The 18,467-nt window shown below is 36.1% G+C and overlaps 4 protein-coding genes across 4 annotated transcripts; 3 read left to right on the top strand and 1 right to left on the bottom strand.

Moving 5' to 3' along the window:
- The first annotated feature begins 214 nt into the window (after positions 1-214).
- LOC125205830 (protein ASPARTIC PROTEASE IN GUARD CELL 1) lies at positions 215-2,235 on the top strand. Its single transcript, XM_048104981.1, has one exon. The coding sequence runs from the start codon at positions 459-461 to the stop codon at positions 1,905-1,907; it is 1,449 nt and encodes a 482-aa protein (XP_047960938.1). The 5' UTR covers positions 215-458; the 3' UTR covers positions 1,908-2,235.
- A 3,956-nt stretch (positions 2,236-6,191) lies between these two features.
- LOC125205411 (transcription factor HBP-1b(c38)-like) lies at positions 6,192-9,353 on the top strand. The gene is made up of 11 exons (XM_048104318.1): positions 6,192-6,437; positions 6,567-6,673; positions 6,761-6,837; positions 6,939-7,151; positions 7,565-7,642; positions 7,733-7,792; positions 8,062-8,139; positions 8,243-8,294; positions 8,380-8,651; positions 8,730-8,975; positions 9,053-9,353. Exons 1-11 carry the CDS (start codon positions 6,349-6,351, stop codon positions 9,197-9,199), a joined length of 1,419 nt encoding a protein of 472 aa, XP_047960275.1. The 5' UTR covers positions 6,192-6,348; the 3' UTR covers positions 9,200-9,353.
- Positions 9,354-9,409: 56 nt separating this feature from the next.
- LOC125205413 lies at positions 9,410-10,032 on the bottom strand. Its single transcript, XM_048104321.1, has 2 exons — positions 9,677-10,032; positions 9,410-9,581 (listed from the first exon to the last, which is right to left on the bottom strand). Exons 1-2 carry the CDS (start codon positions 9,972-9,974, stop codon positions 9,529-9,531), a joined length of 351 nt encoding a protein of 116 aa, XP_047960278.1. The 5' UTR covers positions 9,975-10,032; the 3' UTR covers positions 9,410-9,528.
- A 5,320-nt stretch (positions 10,033-15,352) lies between these two features.
- Positions 15,353-16,243, top strand: LOC125206440 (cell number regulator 2-like). The gene is made up of 4 exons (XM_048105694.1): positions 15,353-15,497; positions 15,715-15,786; positions 15,863-16,075; positions 16,161-16,243. The coding sequence occupies exons 1-4, from the start codon at positions 15,353-15,355 to the stop codon at positions 16,241-16,243; spliced, it is 513 nt and encodes a 170-aa protein (XP_047961651.1).
- Positions 16,244-18,467: the final 2,224 nt, after the last annotated feature.

Genomic DNA, 18,467 nt, shown 5'->3' on the forward strand with positions numbered 1-18,467 from the left:
ATAATAAAAAAGAAAATTTATTTATAAAATCCCAATCTTTTGACCCACATGTAGGCCCCACCTCTCCCCCCTTCACCAATCCGCCTTAATGTGCTCATTAATCATAACACCGCTCCCACAATCACTGCTCAAATGCCTCTCTCTCACTCTCATCAAATTATTAAAACCGAATTATGATTTGGTTAATTACAATAATTCATAGTGAGTGTGAGTCTCTTTTCATGACATGACACTAATTAGAAATCAAAGCTCATGCAAAAGTAGTGAAATTTGTTTCTCCCAAAATCTAATTACACCTTATACTACCTAAACCTATTTTATATCCTCACATTCAAAGCTTCTCGCAGCTTTGTCTCCCCCAACAAATCCCGCGTGACTGTCTTTATCACTGTCTGTATAAATACAATTGATTCACATTCCTCCATTATCATCTTCTTCTTCCTCCACCTTCTCTAACAATGGAGAAACTCGCCGTCTTCTTCGCATTCTTCACCGTCCTCGCGGCCTCCAGAACACTCCCGCCCAACTCCGACCCCAATTTCCTCGATGTCTCCGCCTCGATTTCAAAGACCCAGGGCTTGTTCTCACGAAGCGTACTACCCTCAATGCACGAGGTACACCACCGGCGTACTAGGGTTTCTCCCCATTCCCCGCTTAGCTTCGACCTCCACCCGCGCCTGTCGGTCCGTGGAACGACGGAGGAGAGCTATAAGGCGCTCACGGTGGCGCGACTCGGTCGTGACTCGGCCCGAGTCAAGGCGATTCAGACTCGGCTAGATCTGGCGAGTTTGGGGATTTTGAAGGCAGATCTGACGCCTCTGGAGGCGGAGTTGGAGACGGAGAAGCTGGAGGGGCCGGTGATCTCCGGCACGAGCCAGGGGAGCGGCGAGTACTTCAGCCGAGTTGGAGTGGGGAAGCCGGCGACTCAGGCGTACATGGTGCTGGACACGGGGAGTGACGTCAACTGGGTGCAATGCGCACCCTGCGCAGACTGTTACCAGCAGGCCGACCCGATTTTCGACCCGCTTCTGTCCTCCTCCTTCACGCCGCTCACGTGCGATACTCAGCAATGCAGGTCGCTCGACGTCTCCGAGTGCCGCAACGACACCTGCCTCTACGAGGTCTCCTACGGCGACGGCTCCTACACCGTCGGCGATTTCGTCACGGAAACCGTCACATTCGGCGGATCTCAAGCCGTCGACAACATCGCAATCGGCTGCGGCCACAACAACGAAGGTCTATTCGTCGGCGCCGCCGGTTTAATCGGCCTCGGCGGCGGAAAGCTCTCGTTTCCCTCTCAAATCAACGCCACCTCCTTCTCCTACTGCCTCGTCGATCGCGATTCCGACTCCGCCTCCACTCTCGATTTCAATTCCCCGGCGCCCGCGGGAGCCGTGACGGCGCCGCTGGTCCGGAACCCTAAGCTGGACACGTTCTACTACGTGGATCTATCCGGAATCAGCGTGTCCGGCGAGATGCTGGCGATCTCGGCGTCGACGTTCAAGCTGAACGAGGAGAGCGGCAACGGCGGCGTGATAGTGGACTCCGGGACGGCGGTGACGAGGCTGCAGACGGAGGCGTACGAGGCGATGCGCGACGCGTTTAAGAAGGGGACGGGGCAGCTGCCGGCGGCGGAGGGAGTGGCGCTGTTCGACACGTGCTACGATCTGAGCTCGAAAAAGAGCGTGGAGGTGCCGACGGTGTCGTTTCACTTCTCGAACGGTAAAGAGCTGGCGTTGCCGGCGAAGAACTACATGATTCCGGTGGACTCGTCGGGGACGTTCTGCTTCGCCTTCGCGCCGACGTCGTCTGCGCTGGGGATTATAGGGAATGTTCAGCAGCAGGGGACACGTGTCAGTTACGACCTCGCTAATTCTCTGATTGGATTTTCTCCCAATAAATGCTAGGTTTTTATTTTTATTTTAATTATTACTATATCCCTGATCAGTTTTTTTTGCTCGCTTTTTTTCATCTGCTACTATGAATTAATCTAGATTTGTGAGTGTGGGCCTGGCCTTAATAACTGTAAGCCCATGGGCTGGGCCCACATGGTGGTTGTGTGTAATTAGTAGTGTGCGTTCTTGTATAGGAGTAACAGCTTCGGCGTGACGGTTATAAAAGAAAGCTGTGGAACGATTACTAGCACTAGTAGTTACCAATAGTTTTCAACTACATTGGTGTTTTCAAGATATTTTTTAATGAATTTTAAATGTACTAGTAGTTACTTTATGTGCATTTAAGTATATCATTATTTTATTTTAATTTTAATTCATCCAACATCATATACGTTAAAGGCTTTTGTTAACCAGTAAAAATTAAATACTTCAGAAATATGGCAGACCATCATATGTCAAGAGCATCCATAGTGGGACGTCCTAAGCGACGCCCTAAGTGACGTCTTATGCACCGCTACATCAACATTTTATTCTCCTCCTATTCCATCTGCAGTGGAGCGGACTATAGCCCGCCCTAAGCGACGCCCTAAGCATTTTATTATCTATTATTTGAATATTTAAATACTTCAAAAATTTTAAAAAAAAACTTCATTTCATTAAAATTAAAACATTACACTACGAATGTGAAAAAACTACAAATTCTCAACGGCGGTTGCGGTTCCAAACTTTTCAATCATGTCGGTCATGAGCTAAGTATAGTCTTGTTGGTTGTGCATTGAGGCCTGTCGCTGTAGAACCTCACCAAAGCCCATCGGTAATCCTCGAGTGACGGCGAGGTCGCCGTGCTGGAGCTAGATCCGGCTTCATCATCCACTCAATCGGTGACATGTCCAACTTCTTGTTCGATTAACATGTTATGCATGATGATGCACGCATACATGACGATGCACGCATACATGACGTCGGCGATGACTTCCTTGTACCAGAAACGCGCCGGACCTTTCACGATTGCCCACCGCAACCATCCGATGTACTCAAATCGTAGTCGTCGGGATTTATTTTTGAGATGATGGAGAGAGAATGACTGAAAAGAAATTGAAGAGATGTAAAATTGGAGTGTGAAATGGTAGAGAATTGTAGTGTTTAAATAAGAAAAAAATTTGGAAAAAAATCAAAAACAAAAAACACAAAACGCGTGAGCATCGTCCGCGCTTCATTCGCGGACGATATATCGAGCGCTGGCGAATCGTCCGCGGGTGATGATTAACTCATCGTCCGCCCCATTGTAGATGCCCTAAAGACTTTTGTTAACGAGTAAAAATTATGCTGTAGAAGAAAGGTGGACTATATCATCAACTTATTCCATTTGTCTAGGAAAGCTAGCCATGCTTTATGGTGAATACTGTCAGGTTTAAATGCTTTGAGATCGTAAAGACTGTAATATTCCTCAATAAGGAAGAATCGTCGTGATTTATGACTTCGGAAAGTATTTGATTTAAAGTAATCTAGCATCATGATAACATCTTTTCGACTTTGTATAGACCATTGATAGTAACCATTTTGACTACTATCAAAGTAGAGACTTCCTCCAAATATAATTTTTATACTGTTTCAATCTCAGTTTATATCTTAACAACGCCATTAAATATTATGCCGTAAAGTACAATGGGCCAGTACTATTAACCCATTAAGGCCCATAAAACTCAACATGTACTGCCCTAACATAAGCATGTTTGCCCTTTTCCATATCCATCACTGTGAATCATGTTTTTTCCTTTATTATTTTTTTGCTTTGTCCTCGTGGTTGATTGATACTATAGTACTGTCCACGAGGATGATCGTTCTCGTGTTCGTGACCGGGATTAGTAGGGAGTATGTTGTGAAGGGCTTGACATGAAAAATACTAACAGGATTATAATAAATATTCCCAATATGCTTAATTTTTTTATTTAACTCCATATAGGATCTCATTTGATCTATATATCGCCCAAACACAATTGGGCTGGTATAGCATATCTATGTAATTACATTTATGTATGTTGGTTTTACTTGTAGCTCAATAATGGAATAGGACAAATTGAAATTTTGAATGTTACTATAGCAGGACTTTATTGTCCCTTAGTTAATAAAATCTCAACTACTACTGATGGTGCTCCCTCTTTTCATATCTCTTGCAAGATAATCTGTCGGTGGGGGCGAGGCTGCACGTGATCAAAGTTATTTCATCTCAAAAATTGTTTAGTTTATCCAAAGATACTTATCTATTCATATTTCAAGGTATACTACTCCCTCCGTCCCATGCTACTCGCATTTTTCATTTTAGGCCATAAATTTGAGATTGATTTTTTTTTATAATTAAATTAGAATTTTAAGTGTAATGAGACGTCACTTAATAAAGGACCTCTTAACTTAAACTAACATATTAATTAAATGCATTAATTCTAACTTAAACTATAAATAATGTAAGGAGTTTGTGATGTGCCGAAAAGTAAAAGTGCAAACAACATGAGACGGAGGGAGTATTATAGATAAACCGAGAATTTTTTTAATTGAGCATACCTTTAGGCTTTGATTTCACGAATGAATGATGAAATATTAATTTTTTATTCTTAGGGACAGTTGGGTGGCGACTTTTAATTGAACATTAGTATTAAATTTGATTTGATGCACATGACGCAAAAATGGATTTAAAATTCACTTGGAGTCGTAAGCTGTGATGACATGCTCATTAATAACAAATTCTATGATTAAATAATAGAGCAAAATCCAATTCGGTTGGCAAATTACTTTCTTTGAATAAATGTCACGACGGGACTATAGCTACTCTTTTTGTTCACATTATAATTTGCAATAGTAATATGTTGGAGGTTACTAATCCGATCTTCAATTCAGTAATCGTAAGCATTTACGTGAGTTTTATGGAGTACTACTATTTGTATTTATAACCTTTTTTTTTGTTTTTTTTCCTTTTTTTCTGTTGGTTTCCATTAGTTTACGACTTTTTTGTGTTTTTCGTTTTGCATGCTACTAATTCAGCGAGTCGGTATGACAAAGCTCGATTGTAGACACCACTATGTAAATTGACTACATTTTTTAAAAAATTAAAAACAAATTCCAATTGTTTTCCATAAACATACCACACTCCCTTAAATTTATATGGAGTACCATTTTTACATAAATAATTTACATTTCCTCTTAAGGAACATGACATCTGTTTTGGGGCATAAAATTTTATACTGTATATTTTTATTTTATATGTAAAGTGGGGAGAGAATACAATAAATATAAAATTATTTTTACTTTAGTCATGAACCATTTTGATTGAAACAAATCAGAAATAAAAATGAGTTGTTTTTATTGGGACAGAGAAGTAGTATTAGGTAAATTAGATAATATTTATAAGTAAGGCTAGTAGTATAATATCATATTAATACTTTCTTCTTCAAATGATAGTCTTCTTTTGTCATTTTGTTTTCACCAAAATTATTTTCTCCTATTTTGAAAAATATTTCCAATGCACATTATTACACTTAATAATGTGAATCTAACTATACAATAACACTAGTACTATTATTTCAATAGTAATTTTTTCTGCTTCTCTTTCTTTTACTAATCAATTTTACATTAAAATTCATTATATCTCCAAAAAAAATCCATTTTTACGAGAGGAATATAAAATTGATAAATTATAAGGAAAATATTTGCATATTTAAAAGTGAATAAATAAAAAATGAGAGAAAAGAGTGAATAAATGAAAAATGAGAGAAAAAGAGCAGGGGAGGGCTGCTCCGGCGGTGGCGCGGCCGTATGATAAACAGTGACATATAAGGGCTGCGGTGTCAGAGAGGAGGAGGCTGAGCTGGGTCCCTTCCAATTTATCAAACACATGCAAACGTCGCTGCATCTTGCAGGGTCTTACTTCCAAGCAAAACCTCCACAATTAATTCCATTTATTTCTTCTCCTAACAAAATTCAATTTTATTTCTACTTTTCCCAATGCTCTTATCTTTCATTTTTAACTCACTTCCCCATGTATTTACGGCAAATTCCATGTTTTTTTTTAAAAAATTCTTATAAATTTTAAAAATCGAAGAAGAAATGCATGTGGGCAAGGCGAACTATATTAAATGTGTACTACTCCATAACATAACTTTGTTAATGAAAGAGAGAGATTAAATATGAAATCGAATGCTTGAAATGGTAAATGATGGGTATACTATTTACAGTGAAGTTGGCATGGCTGGAGCTGAAAGAAGGGGAAGGGGCCAGGGTGTAATAAAGGGTAAAGATTGTATTTGTATCCATCTTTTCTCATTGACTCAAAAAAAACCAACCTTGTTCTGCCAAAGATATGCTCAAGATTTTCTTTCTTTAACTTTTTCCTCTTTGTTTCGGTAGCCGTTTCTGCTTCTTCTCTCCCACTCCCTCATTCTTGTGCAACTTCTTAGAAACAATGCATAGCTTCAAGTCTTCTGTATCACAGGCTATTGCTCTCACCAGCTCTGATGTCTATTGCCACTCTCAGTCACCCTTTTACCTCAGGTTCTCAAAGATGCTTGCTTTTTTTAGTGTTTGCATGTCTTCATTTAAAATGGCTTTGTGCACTCTTTTCCCTGTGCTTTGTTCAATATGGCTGCATGTGTGGTTTGGTGAAACTTTTTGTGTTTGTAGGGGTGAAGAAGGTGGTAGAAATGGGGGACGCTTTTCGGACCTTGGGGAGCTCGAGCAGTCGGCTGGAAATGGGTTTCATCATGATGATACTATTAACTTAAGCAGAAGTGAGCTGATGTTTGAGTTTGTGTGTGTATGTGTGTGTGACAACTTGTTTCTAACTAACATAAACATAAACCTTCTGTTTCAAATAGCCTCAATGTACAATGATTTGAAGGCAAGCAATGTTTCTGTTGTGTCTAGTAACTTGCAGTTTGGTGGCCTCAACAACGTATGTCTCTTCTTCCACATCTCCAACACTCAAAGCTCTATACACAAATTCTCTCTCTCTATCTGTGTAGAAGATGTGTTGAATGTGTTGTGTTTTTACAGAGCTTGGGTTCAGCAGAGATGGTTTCATCAGCAACAGGGGTTGATTCAAGCCAGTTCATCTCACACAAGGGAACAATCATGGGTGTCTGCGGCGGCGGTGGTGGTGGTGGTGCTATGGGAAATGGTCAGTTTGAAAACTGGGGTGATTCAGGGGTGGTGGCAGATCATAGCCAGCAGACTGACACTTCTACAGACACTGATGATAAAAACCAGGTCCCTTTTCCCTCTTCATCTCACTACCTGTTTCTTGCTTCCATAATATGTGGGAAAGTTGATTCTTTCCTTACTTAGTTTTAGAAATTTTCACATGTTTGGTCAATTATTTGAAGCCAAAGTAAAAAACTGCAGATGGGTGTCAAATTTGTCTTCTTTCAAAAATATGTCTGACTTGTAGTAGTCATGTAATTCACAACTTTCTACTGAAACATTAGTATTATGTTGGAACTTGAAGTCATTCTTTTGCAGTAAAGATCTGGATTAACCATATACTACTATTTTCCAAATTTTTAATTTGATATTATGATTTTGAATGATATAGTTAGTTATGCTTTAATTTTGAGAAAATTTTTATTGGAAGTGACATTAATTCCAGCTGCCTGACTAGTTAATTTGGTTGTACAATTCAGTATCCTGGAGTGCACAATGAAAGATTGATGGGCATGGACTCATTGGACCAATCGAATGGAAAAATCGGAGACCAAAAGGTCGTTGTTTTGCTATTTCTGACTCGTTATATAGTCAGGTATAGTGTTTCTTTATGTGACAATAATTTGTTTACATTGCCTTTGGTCCAGGCACTGCGTAGGCTAGCTCAGAATCGTGAAGCAGCAAGGAAGAGCCGAATGAGAAAAAAAGTAAATTAAATCGTTTGAACATTTTATGATTATTCTTTAACCGGGAATTTTTATATGCATAACCCTTCCATGGTGTCTAATTGTTATGGTATCTAGTTATCCTGTAAGATGTCTTACCACTAAAACTAGTATGGAAACTATGTTTCTTGTTTTACCTCAAGACTTCTCCAAACAAATAGCTGATATTTGGCCTTTTCTCTTTCTCTATCCACACCATCTGATGATCTTAATTACAATCTCCTAACATCTAGTATTGGATTTTGGTTAAGGCCTATGTTCAACAGCTTGAGAGTAGTCGGCTGAAGCTCACGCAACTAGAGCAGGAGCTGAAAAAAGTGCGGCAACAGGTAAGGCAATATAAGAGTTCGAACGATGTCTTTTGGGAACTAATTTGTGTTGATCTTTATCCCAAATAAGATGTGTTGCTTCACTAAATACTAAATAATGCAGGGTGTGTTTGCTGCATCCGGATATCGTGCAGATCATTCTCTTGGTGGAAATGGTAAGTTGAAAAGTTATTGCTCTTCATTTAGACATTGATTGGCCAAAATATGAAAACTGTATCTGATCAAATTGCATGAATGTAGGTGCTTTGGCATTCGACCTAGATTATGCTAGATGGCTTGATGAACACCATCGGCTGGTCAACGATCTCAGAGCTGCTGTAAATTCTCATGTTGCTGACTGTGAACTCCGGCTTCTTGTTGAGGATGTGATGTCTCATTATGATGAGATATTCCGTCTTAAGAGCGTTGGTGCAAAAGCAGACGTCTTCCACTTACTCTCCGGCATGTGGAAGACTCCGGCTGAGAGGTGCTTCATGTGGTTGGGAGGATTCCGCTGCTCTGAGATTCTCAAGGTGTGATCTAATGCTCTTATTAGCATATTTTTCAACGGAATCTCATTCGTTTCCCAACGTTTGTTTGTGAAATTATAGATACTCGGAAATCAAATCGAGCCTTTAACAGAGCCACAGTTGGTGGGGATTTGCAACTTGCAGCAATCCTCCCAACAGGCTGAGGATGCCTTGTCTCAAGGGATGGAAGCTCTGCAACAGTCGCTCGTCGAGACACTTTCCACAAATGCCCTCGCCCCCCGTAACTCTGTAAACGTGGCCGACTACATGGGGCAGATGGCCATTGCCATGACCAAGCTTGCCACACTCGAGAATTTCCTTCATCAGGTAAGTTCCCTTTCCAATTACAGAAACTTTCCGTGTTCTAAAAAAATTCTAAACGCGCAACGAATTTACACGAACAGGCCGATCTCCTGAGACAGCAGACACTGCAACAACTGCAACGAATACTAACAACCCGCCAAGCTGCCCGTGCCCTTCTAGCCATCAGCGATTACAGATCAAGGCTCCGAGCCCTGAGCTCGCTGTGGCTAGCACGCCCTAAGGAATGATCTCTCGTATTCTCATGTTCGTCATGGCTGCTTTGCCTACTCGCCATGTAAGTAAAGCTTTTTCTAGTGAGGCTTGTTGATCAGTGGCTTAACTATAAAACCTTTTCTGTATCTAAGAATCATTTCTCCCACGCAATTTAATGATTTTTCTTCATGATCATTGTCATAATATGTCTAAATATATATACATTGATAAGTGTTACAAACGCATGATCTCAAACAATCATTTATTTAGAGAAGATTTTGGTATATATTTCCCAACACATGAGAGACTTTGATTCTATTTACATATCCTTAAATAAAAGAATCAAACAAATATTTTCCGATCATCAGTTTTGCTCCACGCGCTTGTATGTTCGTCCTCTTTCGTTCCTCTTCCTCCCTGCAGCCATACAAAACAACAAATTTGGTTATTACAGAACATGATGAATGTAATAAAGTACTACTGTAGAAAACATAAGTTTATATCATACATACTTGATCTGTTCTTTTTCTTTGACTGCACAATTTGTGGGATGAAAACACCAGTCCCGTTTCCGGTTCTCCACAAATTCATGATAAACGCAGGTGCAGCCATCTCGTGCCAGTCATAATAGCCACGGCTGTCGTTAAGGCCTTCTTTCCGGGCTGCCACCGTGTTCAAACTCTTGTTTCTGCAAACATGTTCTTCGATGTTGTCGTCTTCGTCTTCGGCTGTGAGTTGCATGACTTGTTTCCTTAGTTCACTATAGAAAACATCATCCTCGTATTCGAACTCGTCTAACTGAAAATCCATTGAGGAATCTTGGTAATGATTTTTGAGTGATTTGCTCTGTGTTTTGGTTTAACTTAGGCAAAAGTGTTGTCATATATATATATGAGTGTGAATGCGTGTAAAAGTTGGTTTGCTGAGTCAATATTGAATGGAGTCGTCTCCATCTAGTTGGATGCAATTTGCTAGGAAAATTCCAATATTTGTAATTTAGTAATTTATTTAATGTTTTTGATTTAAAGTGAATGTTAGTGCCGAATTTTCATTACCGGGTCTATTTTGGGTCTAAAACGCGTTGAACTATTAGTCACACTTGGAAAATTCCATATACAATAGTAGAAATAATAGTATCTTCGAAGTAATGATGATTTTTCCATATTACATCGTGTGATGTGGGTCATGAAAAAATTGAAAATTCCTTGCACTAAGAATGCTTGGTTAAAATCATAATCGTATCATCAGTTCTAAATTTGGAATCGTAATCGATTGTTACCAATTTTTGTCGAAGATAAGAAATAATCGAAAAAGCTAGAAAAACGTGAAAAACAGTGAATAACGCTAAAAAACTGATAAATGTCGATGAAAACTATCAAGTTTAGACCAAAACTCGAGCTGTCATTTGCTTTGTTGGGTCTTTATGGTTTCAAGTTTTTGGAAACAAAACCGACGTACTTGAACCGGTGGCATACGTTGCATAGTATGAGGTTTTGTATAATTTCAAATATACAAATGAGATAAAATCTACTAAAAGTATTACTCCATTATTACACAGTAAGAGGTTTCAATTGGAATAAAGATATGATTTTTTAGACATACAACTCAATTATCATCGTTTACCCCGAATTTTACGGTTGTGTACTCGAACCATACCTACTTAGTACCGAGTATTTTATTAATTCAGTTACATTTTTAATCTTTTTTTGTAAAAAAAATACAAAAAACATCGATTTAACGCTTGGAATTGGTTTATTTACTTTAATTATATTTTTATAAATCTATAAAGATAATTAAGAAAAAAGTTTCAGCTCAACAATGTTGGAAACATAAAAATAAATGAAATGTTGGAAGATTGGATTATGTTTGAGTGTTAAATGGGCAATTTCAGTGTCAAATATCCTGAATTAGTAATTTTCATCTTTTGATTCATAAAACTCTGGACCTAATCGATCATTGCCACATTTTACGTGTTGTATGCATCTGTATCACTTTTTGCGTTACTTTGTTTCTTGTTTCTTATTAATGATCATTATTTATTGGACTATGCTTATATTACTTTGAAAGTGGCGTGTATAATTTAAACAAGGAACCGTGGATTCGCCATTAAGTAGAAATTAATTACCGATGATGACGCATCGCGAATTGAAGTGCTAGAGATATTTCACAGAAAAGACAGATTAGGAGTATTGATTAATTGAAACGAAATGATAATCATAATGATTTAACAAATCAATATGAAAATGAGTTAGAGAGAGTATTTTGACGAAATCAGATTCTCCTAGTGATAATTTAATCTCGTATTTTGCCACACCTAATTTATACTAGTACTCTAGTATGCAAAAATAGTGGCTTCAATAATAATGTATTCAATTTAGATTTGAAAACAATTAATTAGACTACATATTATTATTGCTATAATATTCACATATGAAACAATTGTACGTACCAAGTAAATGTAGTCTAGTCTTCAGTCAGTCAAAGTCAAGTCAACACTTCATAATTGACTATTCTACGAATGTACTACTGGTAATTATTATGGAATTATCTAATACCTTCTGATTTCGCAATCAATGGTCTTGTTCGACTCTTCTTCGTGGCATATTCACTGAATGCTCAACCAATATTATGAATTTTGAAACTGAAATGTGATATAATAATTAAAAATTTCTCACAGTAAGACTCAAACTATAAGAACGTCGTTCAATTTGGTTATCACATTATTTGATTTTATTAATATATTAATTTTGATTTTGACCATTGTATGTAGGACAATTATATAAAAATGAAAATTTATGATTTTATATTTTAATTTTAAAAATTATGGGACAGATGGTTCAACCTAAAGTTGTGATGTAAACTAGTAGTACTAATATAATTATCTTCTTGATGATTACTAATGAAGAGCTGAAATGTTTGTTGTTTTTAATGTGGAGGCTATAAGAATTCAATAATCAGACAAAAAAAGATTCAAAATTAGCAATATGAATTCGGCATGGTTAGAACTTAGAAGTTGGAACAATGTTCAGCCAAATAAGCATATTTCATTATTTTTATCCAGCAAAAGCCTAAAGACAGCATAATATCAACATCTTATTTCTATTTGGAGTATATTTTTTTCCCTTTCTTTTTACAATTCCATTTGATACATATATAAGTGGTGGTCGGTTTCCTAAATAAAATCGAGTTGTGCTATTATTTTAGTTGGAGGGTTAGCTGTGACTAATTATTACATGATTATCCATTTTAGATTGAATCTCATGAACAAAACACACTACATATTTAATCACGAAATACAATATTGCAATCCAAACATCCCTGGTATAGTACAATTCATCTTAGAGCATCCGCAGCGGTGCTCTTAGCACCGTCCGTCCGTCCGTGCCGCTGAGCACCCGTCGTCCGTCCGCCGCTGCAGCTCGTCCGTCCGTGCCAGCGGCACGGACATGCTCTTAGCTAAGAGCACGTCCGTGCCGCTGAGCACCCATACGTGGCAACGTCTGATTGGCCAACGGCTAATTCGATTTTTTATTTTTATTTTTTTAAAATTCAAAATTTATTTAAAAAAATGTTTTTAAATAAAAAAAAATATTTTTCCACTTTCCAAAAAATTATATTCGTTTTCTACCCACTTTTAATTTATTTTTCAATTTTTTTCACCAAAATTCACATTTTCATCTATAAATACCTCCACTTCAACACAAAAAAAATCACATTCTCTCATCTTTTTTTTATCATCTACATTCTCTCATCTTTTTTCTCATATTCTCATCTTTGTAGGATTTTAATTATGTATTTTTTTTATTTTCTAGGATTTTAATTATGTAATTTTTATTTTTGAATGTATTTTTATAATGTAGAAATGTTTTTAATAATTAGAGTATTTAAATTGAATAATGGAATGGTGGGACCTTTGAGCTTGTCCTTAGCTAAGAGCACGGATGTGAGTGTTATGCTCTTAGTTAAGGACAAGGAGTAAAAGTGGGTCCGGGCCCACTTCCGTGCTCTTAGCTAAAAGCACGGATGGGGATGCTCATAAAGCTGTAAAATTCTTATTCCTTCTTTATCCATATTAATAACGAGCTTTTCTTTTTCTTGTAGAAAATTATACTACTCCATATTTTGAAAAATTGTGCACATATTTTGATATGATACAAGTTTTAACAAAAAGTTAGATAGTGTATTATGTGAGTAGAGTACACGCATCACTATTGTTTTTAAGTTAATGTTGATAATATGGTCAACGTTTGATTTTTTGTATATTTTGAAAAGTACACTGTATTTTGGGACATAGATGTGTTAATTAGAGTAGTACACTCCACGCAAATGAAACAACTACAATATAACACAAGTTTCGTAATACTAGTATTTGTACCACGCACAAATAATATAAATTCCTTGATATGTTTAACGACCGTTATAGGGCGCCCTTATCTTTGCCACTTAAATGACAGATTAACAGTTATATCTTTCATGTCGAAAGCCCATAACAATGTCATCTCTTCCCGAACAAAATTTCTTTTTAAATCAAAATTAAAAAAAAAATAGTTCAACCTTTATAAATTTAACAAATTCTTAAAAATTCCTATTTTTATTATAATTTGATGAGTTATTATTAAAACAAAGGGTAATGGAGTAACAATTCAAAAATGAGCTACTCATAGTATTAAAACTTTAGCATGTAACAAATTACTAACTCTCAAATTTAATTAATTAAATAATACTCATATATATTATTACAAATTTATAAATTTAATCTACAATTACTAAAATACCCTTTGAAAGTATTAGGGCCCTACGAGCCCACGCCAACGAGCTTTACATTCACTGAATAATTCATAAATAAAATTCAAATTCAAATACTAGATGTTTGAAGTATCCAGCACTATACAGTTATGTTATGCTAATAAGTCAATATTAAAAAAATTCTATATAAACCTCAAGATCCTTCAATGCACTAAATGCAGCATGAACGTTGCAGAAACATCAAATAGTTCAACTCTTGTACTAATTTGAAGCCACAAAATTGATATCATCAAATTCAATGTATCTATATTCCAAAATTCATCACATCTGTTCCACCTCTTGTAAATAGGATTCAATTCAAACCATCCACATTCTTAATCAGCAGTTTTACTTCGTCTCTATTTAAACATTTTCCCACCATAATCAATCATGCCCCACAATCTCTCCCAACCTCAACAATTTCAATAATCAAAGGAAAATAAAAAAGAAATGGAAGCGAAAGCCGAGAGCAGCAGAGCAAAGTACGAGGGTTATGAAAACGACACATTTTATCTAGAACTGGAACGGGAGATTGTTCGGCTGATCGACGACGTCAACGCCGATGAACTCAAGCCGCGTAAATCCAAGGATTCCAGTCTGATAACTGATGAGACTAGATTGCTGCTGAGCCGCAGAAGCTACTACGATTGGTCGGTGTGCCGGAAAGCCGTCAAACCGCCGCCGCCGACTTATTTTCCGGCGCCAAATGTGGGGACCGGAGTTTTCATACCGCAACATCAAGGCGCCAAGTTTGAATACCGCGATTGCAGGAAATAGTTTTCTTTTTTTATATTATTGCTTAATTGATGATGATGATGATGATTGATTTATTATTATACTCCTACTTAATAAATATCTAAAACGTTTCATGCTTGTACTCCATTTTCCATATCCCTCAACCTTACTTGAAATTTTAATATGAATTTTTGTTTTGGGACTATAACTTATAATATGATATGAAATCTCAATAAATAGGGTCTAAAAAAATGATGTTACCTCAGAAAAGGTGCTAATAGTAACCAGGGATTTGATGTGTAAAATATGGGGCACATTTATTGGTCAAAATTTTGGATTGTTCACAATTTTAGAATTAAATTGGAAAACTCACAAAATTAAAATTTATTCACTATTATTAACGTTTCCAGCTACTATTATAAAAAAAAGAATTGAATAGTTGCAAAGAAATCTAAATTTTTAATGAAATTTTAGGCTAATTTTCCAAGTTGCTAATATGCCATAGTTTTTGATTGAATTTACTCTTAAATGAAAGTAATTATAGAAAGAAGCGGTTAATTAAAGAACCGCCAAGTGCCATAAATCACGAACGGTTTCCTCCCTATAATATATTCCGACGCTATCTACCTCATCATCATAATAATAATAATAATAATTAAAAAGTCAAGATGAGGCCGCCGTCAGCTCCTCCGGCACCACCGCCAGCCACCGGTGTTCCTTTAAATCAGCCTCGTGCCGCTTCGAGTTTGAACCTTCACGCTCCTGTTCCGTGGTCGACTGGCCTCTGTGATTGTTGCCACAACTTTAGCATTTGTAACGTCCAATATATATTTTCTGATATAAATTGCCTGAAAAATCCATATTTGCTCTTCTTACATGCATAAACGTCATGAAGTATTAGTAATTTAATTTGATTTTGTTTGAATTACATCTCTAACTTGTCAATTTAATAAAGAATTGTTTGTACTCAATGTATTTTCTCTTTAATTGTTGGAAATGCATTTGAAGTTCTGTCTCCGTCACTGCACAGGTTGCCTAACATGTTTTTGTCCGTGCGTGGCATTCGGCCGGATTGCAGAAATTGTGGACAGAGGGTCAACATGTGAGCCAAACAATTGATCATTCTAGTTTTCTTGATCAAATTGATAAAAATGTAACTAATATGCTAAAATTAACAGCGTGTGGAGTGAGTGGGGCATTATACTCGATGATATTTTGCATGAGTGGATGCTCTTGCTTATACTCGTGTTTCTATCGATCAAAATTGAGGGGCCAATATTTTCTGGAAGAGCAGCCTTGCACGGATTGTTGTGTGCATTTGTGTTGTGAAACATGTTCATTATGCCAAGAGTATCGCGAACTCGAAAATCGAGGACTTGATTTATCTATCGGTACGTATATTTTTCCTTTCATTTGAATGATTAATTTTACATTTAATGTGTGTTTGAATTGGGAAAAAATGAATTTAATTTGTAGGATGGCATGCAAATTTGGAGAGGCAAAAACGAAAGGCTGCTGCTGATATCGCTCCACCAATTCAACAAGGCATGAAGCTTTAGATTTTATCCTAACTTTAACAGTGTTGATGCTCTAAATTTTTAGTATGTCCAATTTATGGTGGTTTTGATTAAATTCTAAAATACAATATATCTGGTGGAATAGAATTGGGCAATTCTTTCCTGTTATAGCAGGCAAAGTTTTTACCTAAAAAATTTGTGCAGGAGTGACTTAGTGCATGCTAAATTAAACATATAAATTAATTAGATGACCTGATAATAAAGAATACTCCTATTAATTAATAGTATGTAGGAGTGATAAACATGGGGAACCCAATAAAATGAGAGTAAAGGTGGTCGGAAGATTCCTGTCTTTTCATAATGTAAGAGAGGAGAGGATGAATTCACATGTCCATTTGATGTAGTAGTATATCTTATCCTATCCATCTATGGAAACAATCATGGTCAAAATTCCTAAAGAATGAAGAATAAAGATATACTCGCCCATTTGTTTGTGTACTTGGAAGATTTTGTTCTCAATTTCATATTCCATATTTGTAATCGTATAACAGTGATAACTGTATTAATATGACATTTCAAAATATTATATTTTCATTGTCTCATGGAGTATTATTTAAAGTCATTTTTTTGCATAAGAATAAAATTGAAGTGAAACTAAATTAAGCGAGATTGAATATGTTATTTTATTTTTAGAGAATTTCCATAAGTAGCTAGTAAGTGGAGTACTATAGAATAAGTTCGAAATAGAATAAAATTCAAATGTAACAAAATAATATATATAGGCAACATTTTCAGTATTCAGTAAAATATTTTACCATTCGTAAATATAAATTTATCAACTAGTATATCTTATTTTAACGATGGAAGATATTTATTCGAGAACAAAGTTTATTCCATAAAGTACTTCTTCTTTGGCAGATTCGAATAGAAGTCTCCCAAATTTAATGACCGAACTTAGAGATTAGAATCTTCTTGAAACTTCAATGGATCATGAGGTGGCTTTTGGGAAGTGGAAATGTATGTTATTGGCGATGGACCATGAAATACCAAGATGCAATTTTGACTTAAAAAATGGTGATATGAAATTTATTTTTGTGGGAGACAACCAGAAGTTAGGTCGGCTCTTTTTTGACTTGAGATGCATCTTTTTATTTTATATGCATTGCTTATTTCTCAAATAATGTTGGCCTATCTACATATGTCAAGCCACAACCAATAAATCATTTTGGCCCCCCACCTTATAGTAGTATTATATAATGTCTACTGCTACATACATCCAATTATATTCTTAATTGTCACGAATTTGATGATTGCACGTACACCATCATACATACCACATCTTACCCACTTCTCCTTGCCCACTTAAATAATTGGGTTCATTTTAAATTTAAAAATGTACTTATTATTTTGTTTGTCTCGTGAAAGGTTGATTATGGCTTGAATATCGTAGAATAAAATAATACATTTTCTATTTATTTCTGTACTTTTAATTGTATTCAATCATGTTAATATAGATAATTTAATTCAGCTGACTATGATAGAAATTTGTGATGCAAGCAATTTCTGGTGCTTTTTGGCTCTTAGCTATTTTTTTATTTCTTTATTATTAATTATACTGAATTGCAGTTTGGTACTGAAGTTGAAGTTGAAGTCGAAGTTGAAGTTGAAGTTTGAGTATAGTTGCATCAAAACATTAAACATAGGGGCAATTGTAAAACACGTTGCTAAAATTTAATTAATTAAAACCAACGCATTCTCACTAGATGAAAGAACGTGTGCTGGCCATTTCCACACTTAAATGCGTCACATTTTTCATATACTTCAAATGTACTCCATATTTTGTTCTAATGCCAAATCTCATTATATTAATACGCGTAGTACAATGGCGAATCCAGGATTTTTCGTTCGGAGGTACGAAACCGATCTTTTCATTTTCTTTAATATTTTTTCTCAGTCAAATTTATGATTTTATTATTATTAAAAACATCACAAAGATAAGAGAATTAAAAAGATAAAAACTAATTATATATTATACCGTAACAATATGAAATTAAAACACGTTAGAATATTTTCAAAAGGCTAAATTGATAAATGATATTAAAAAAATTGAAATAATAGAATAATAAATATATATGTGAATTGTGTAGCTACCGAATGCATTAGGATATTAAATAAACAGAAGAATGAAAATATAAAAATGCATAAGATATACTAATAAAACAAAAAAGAAAAAAGATGTGTGCATAGAAGGCCTATTTTGAAATCC

This window comes from Salvia hispanica, chromosome 2, assembly GCF_023119035.1.
Source record: "Salvia hispanica cultivar TCC Black 2014 chromosome 2, UniMelb_Shisp_WGS_1.0, whole genome shotgun sequence".
NCBI classification, from domain to species: domain Eukaryota; kingdom Viridiplantae; phylum Streptophyta; class Magnoliopsida; order Lamiales; family Lamiaceae; genus Salvia; species Salvia hispanica.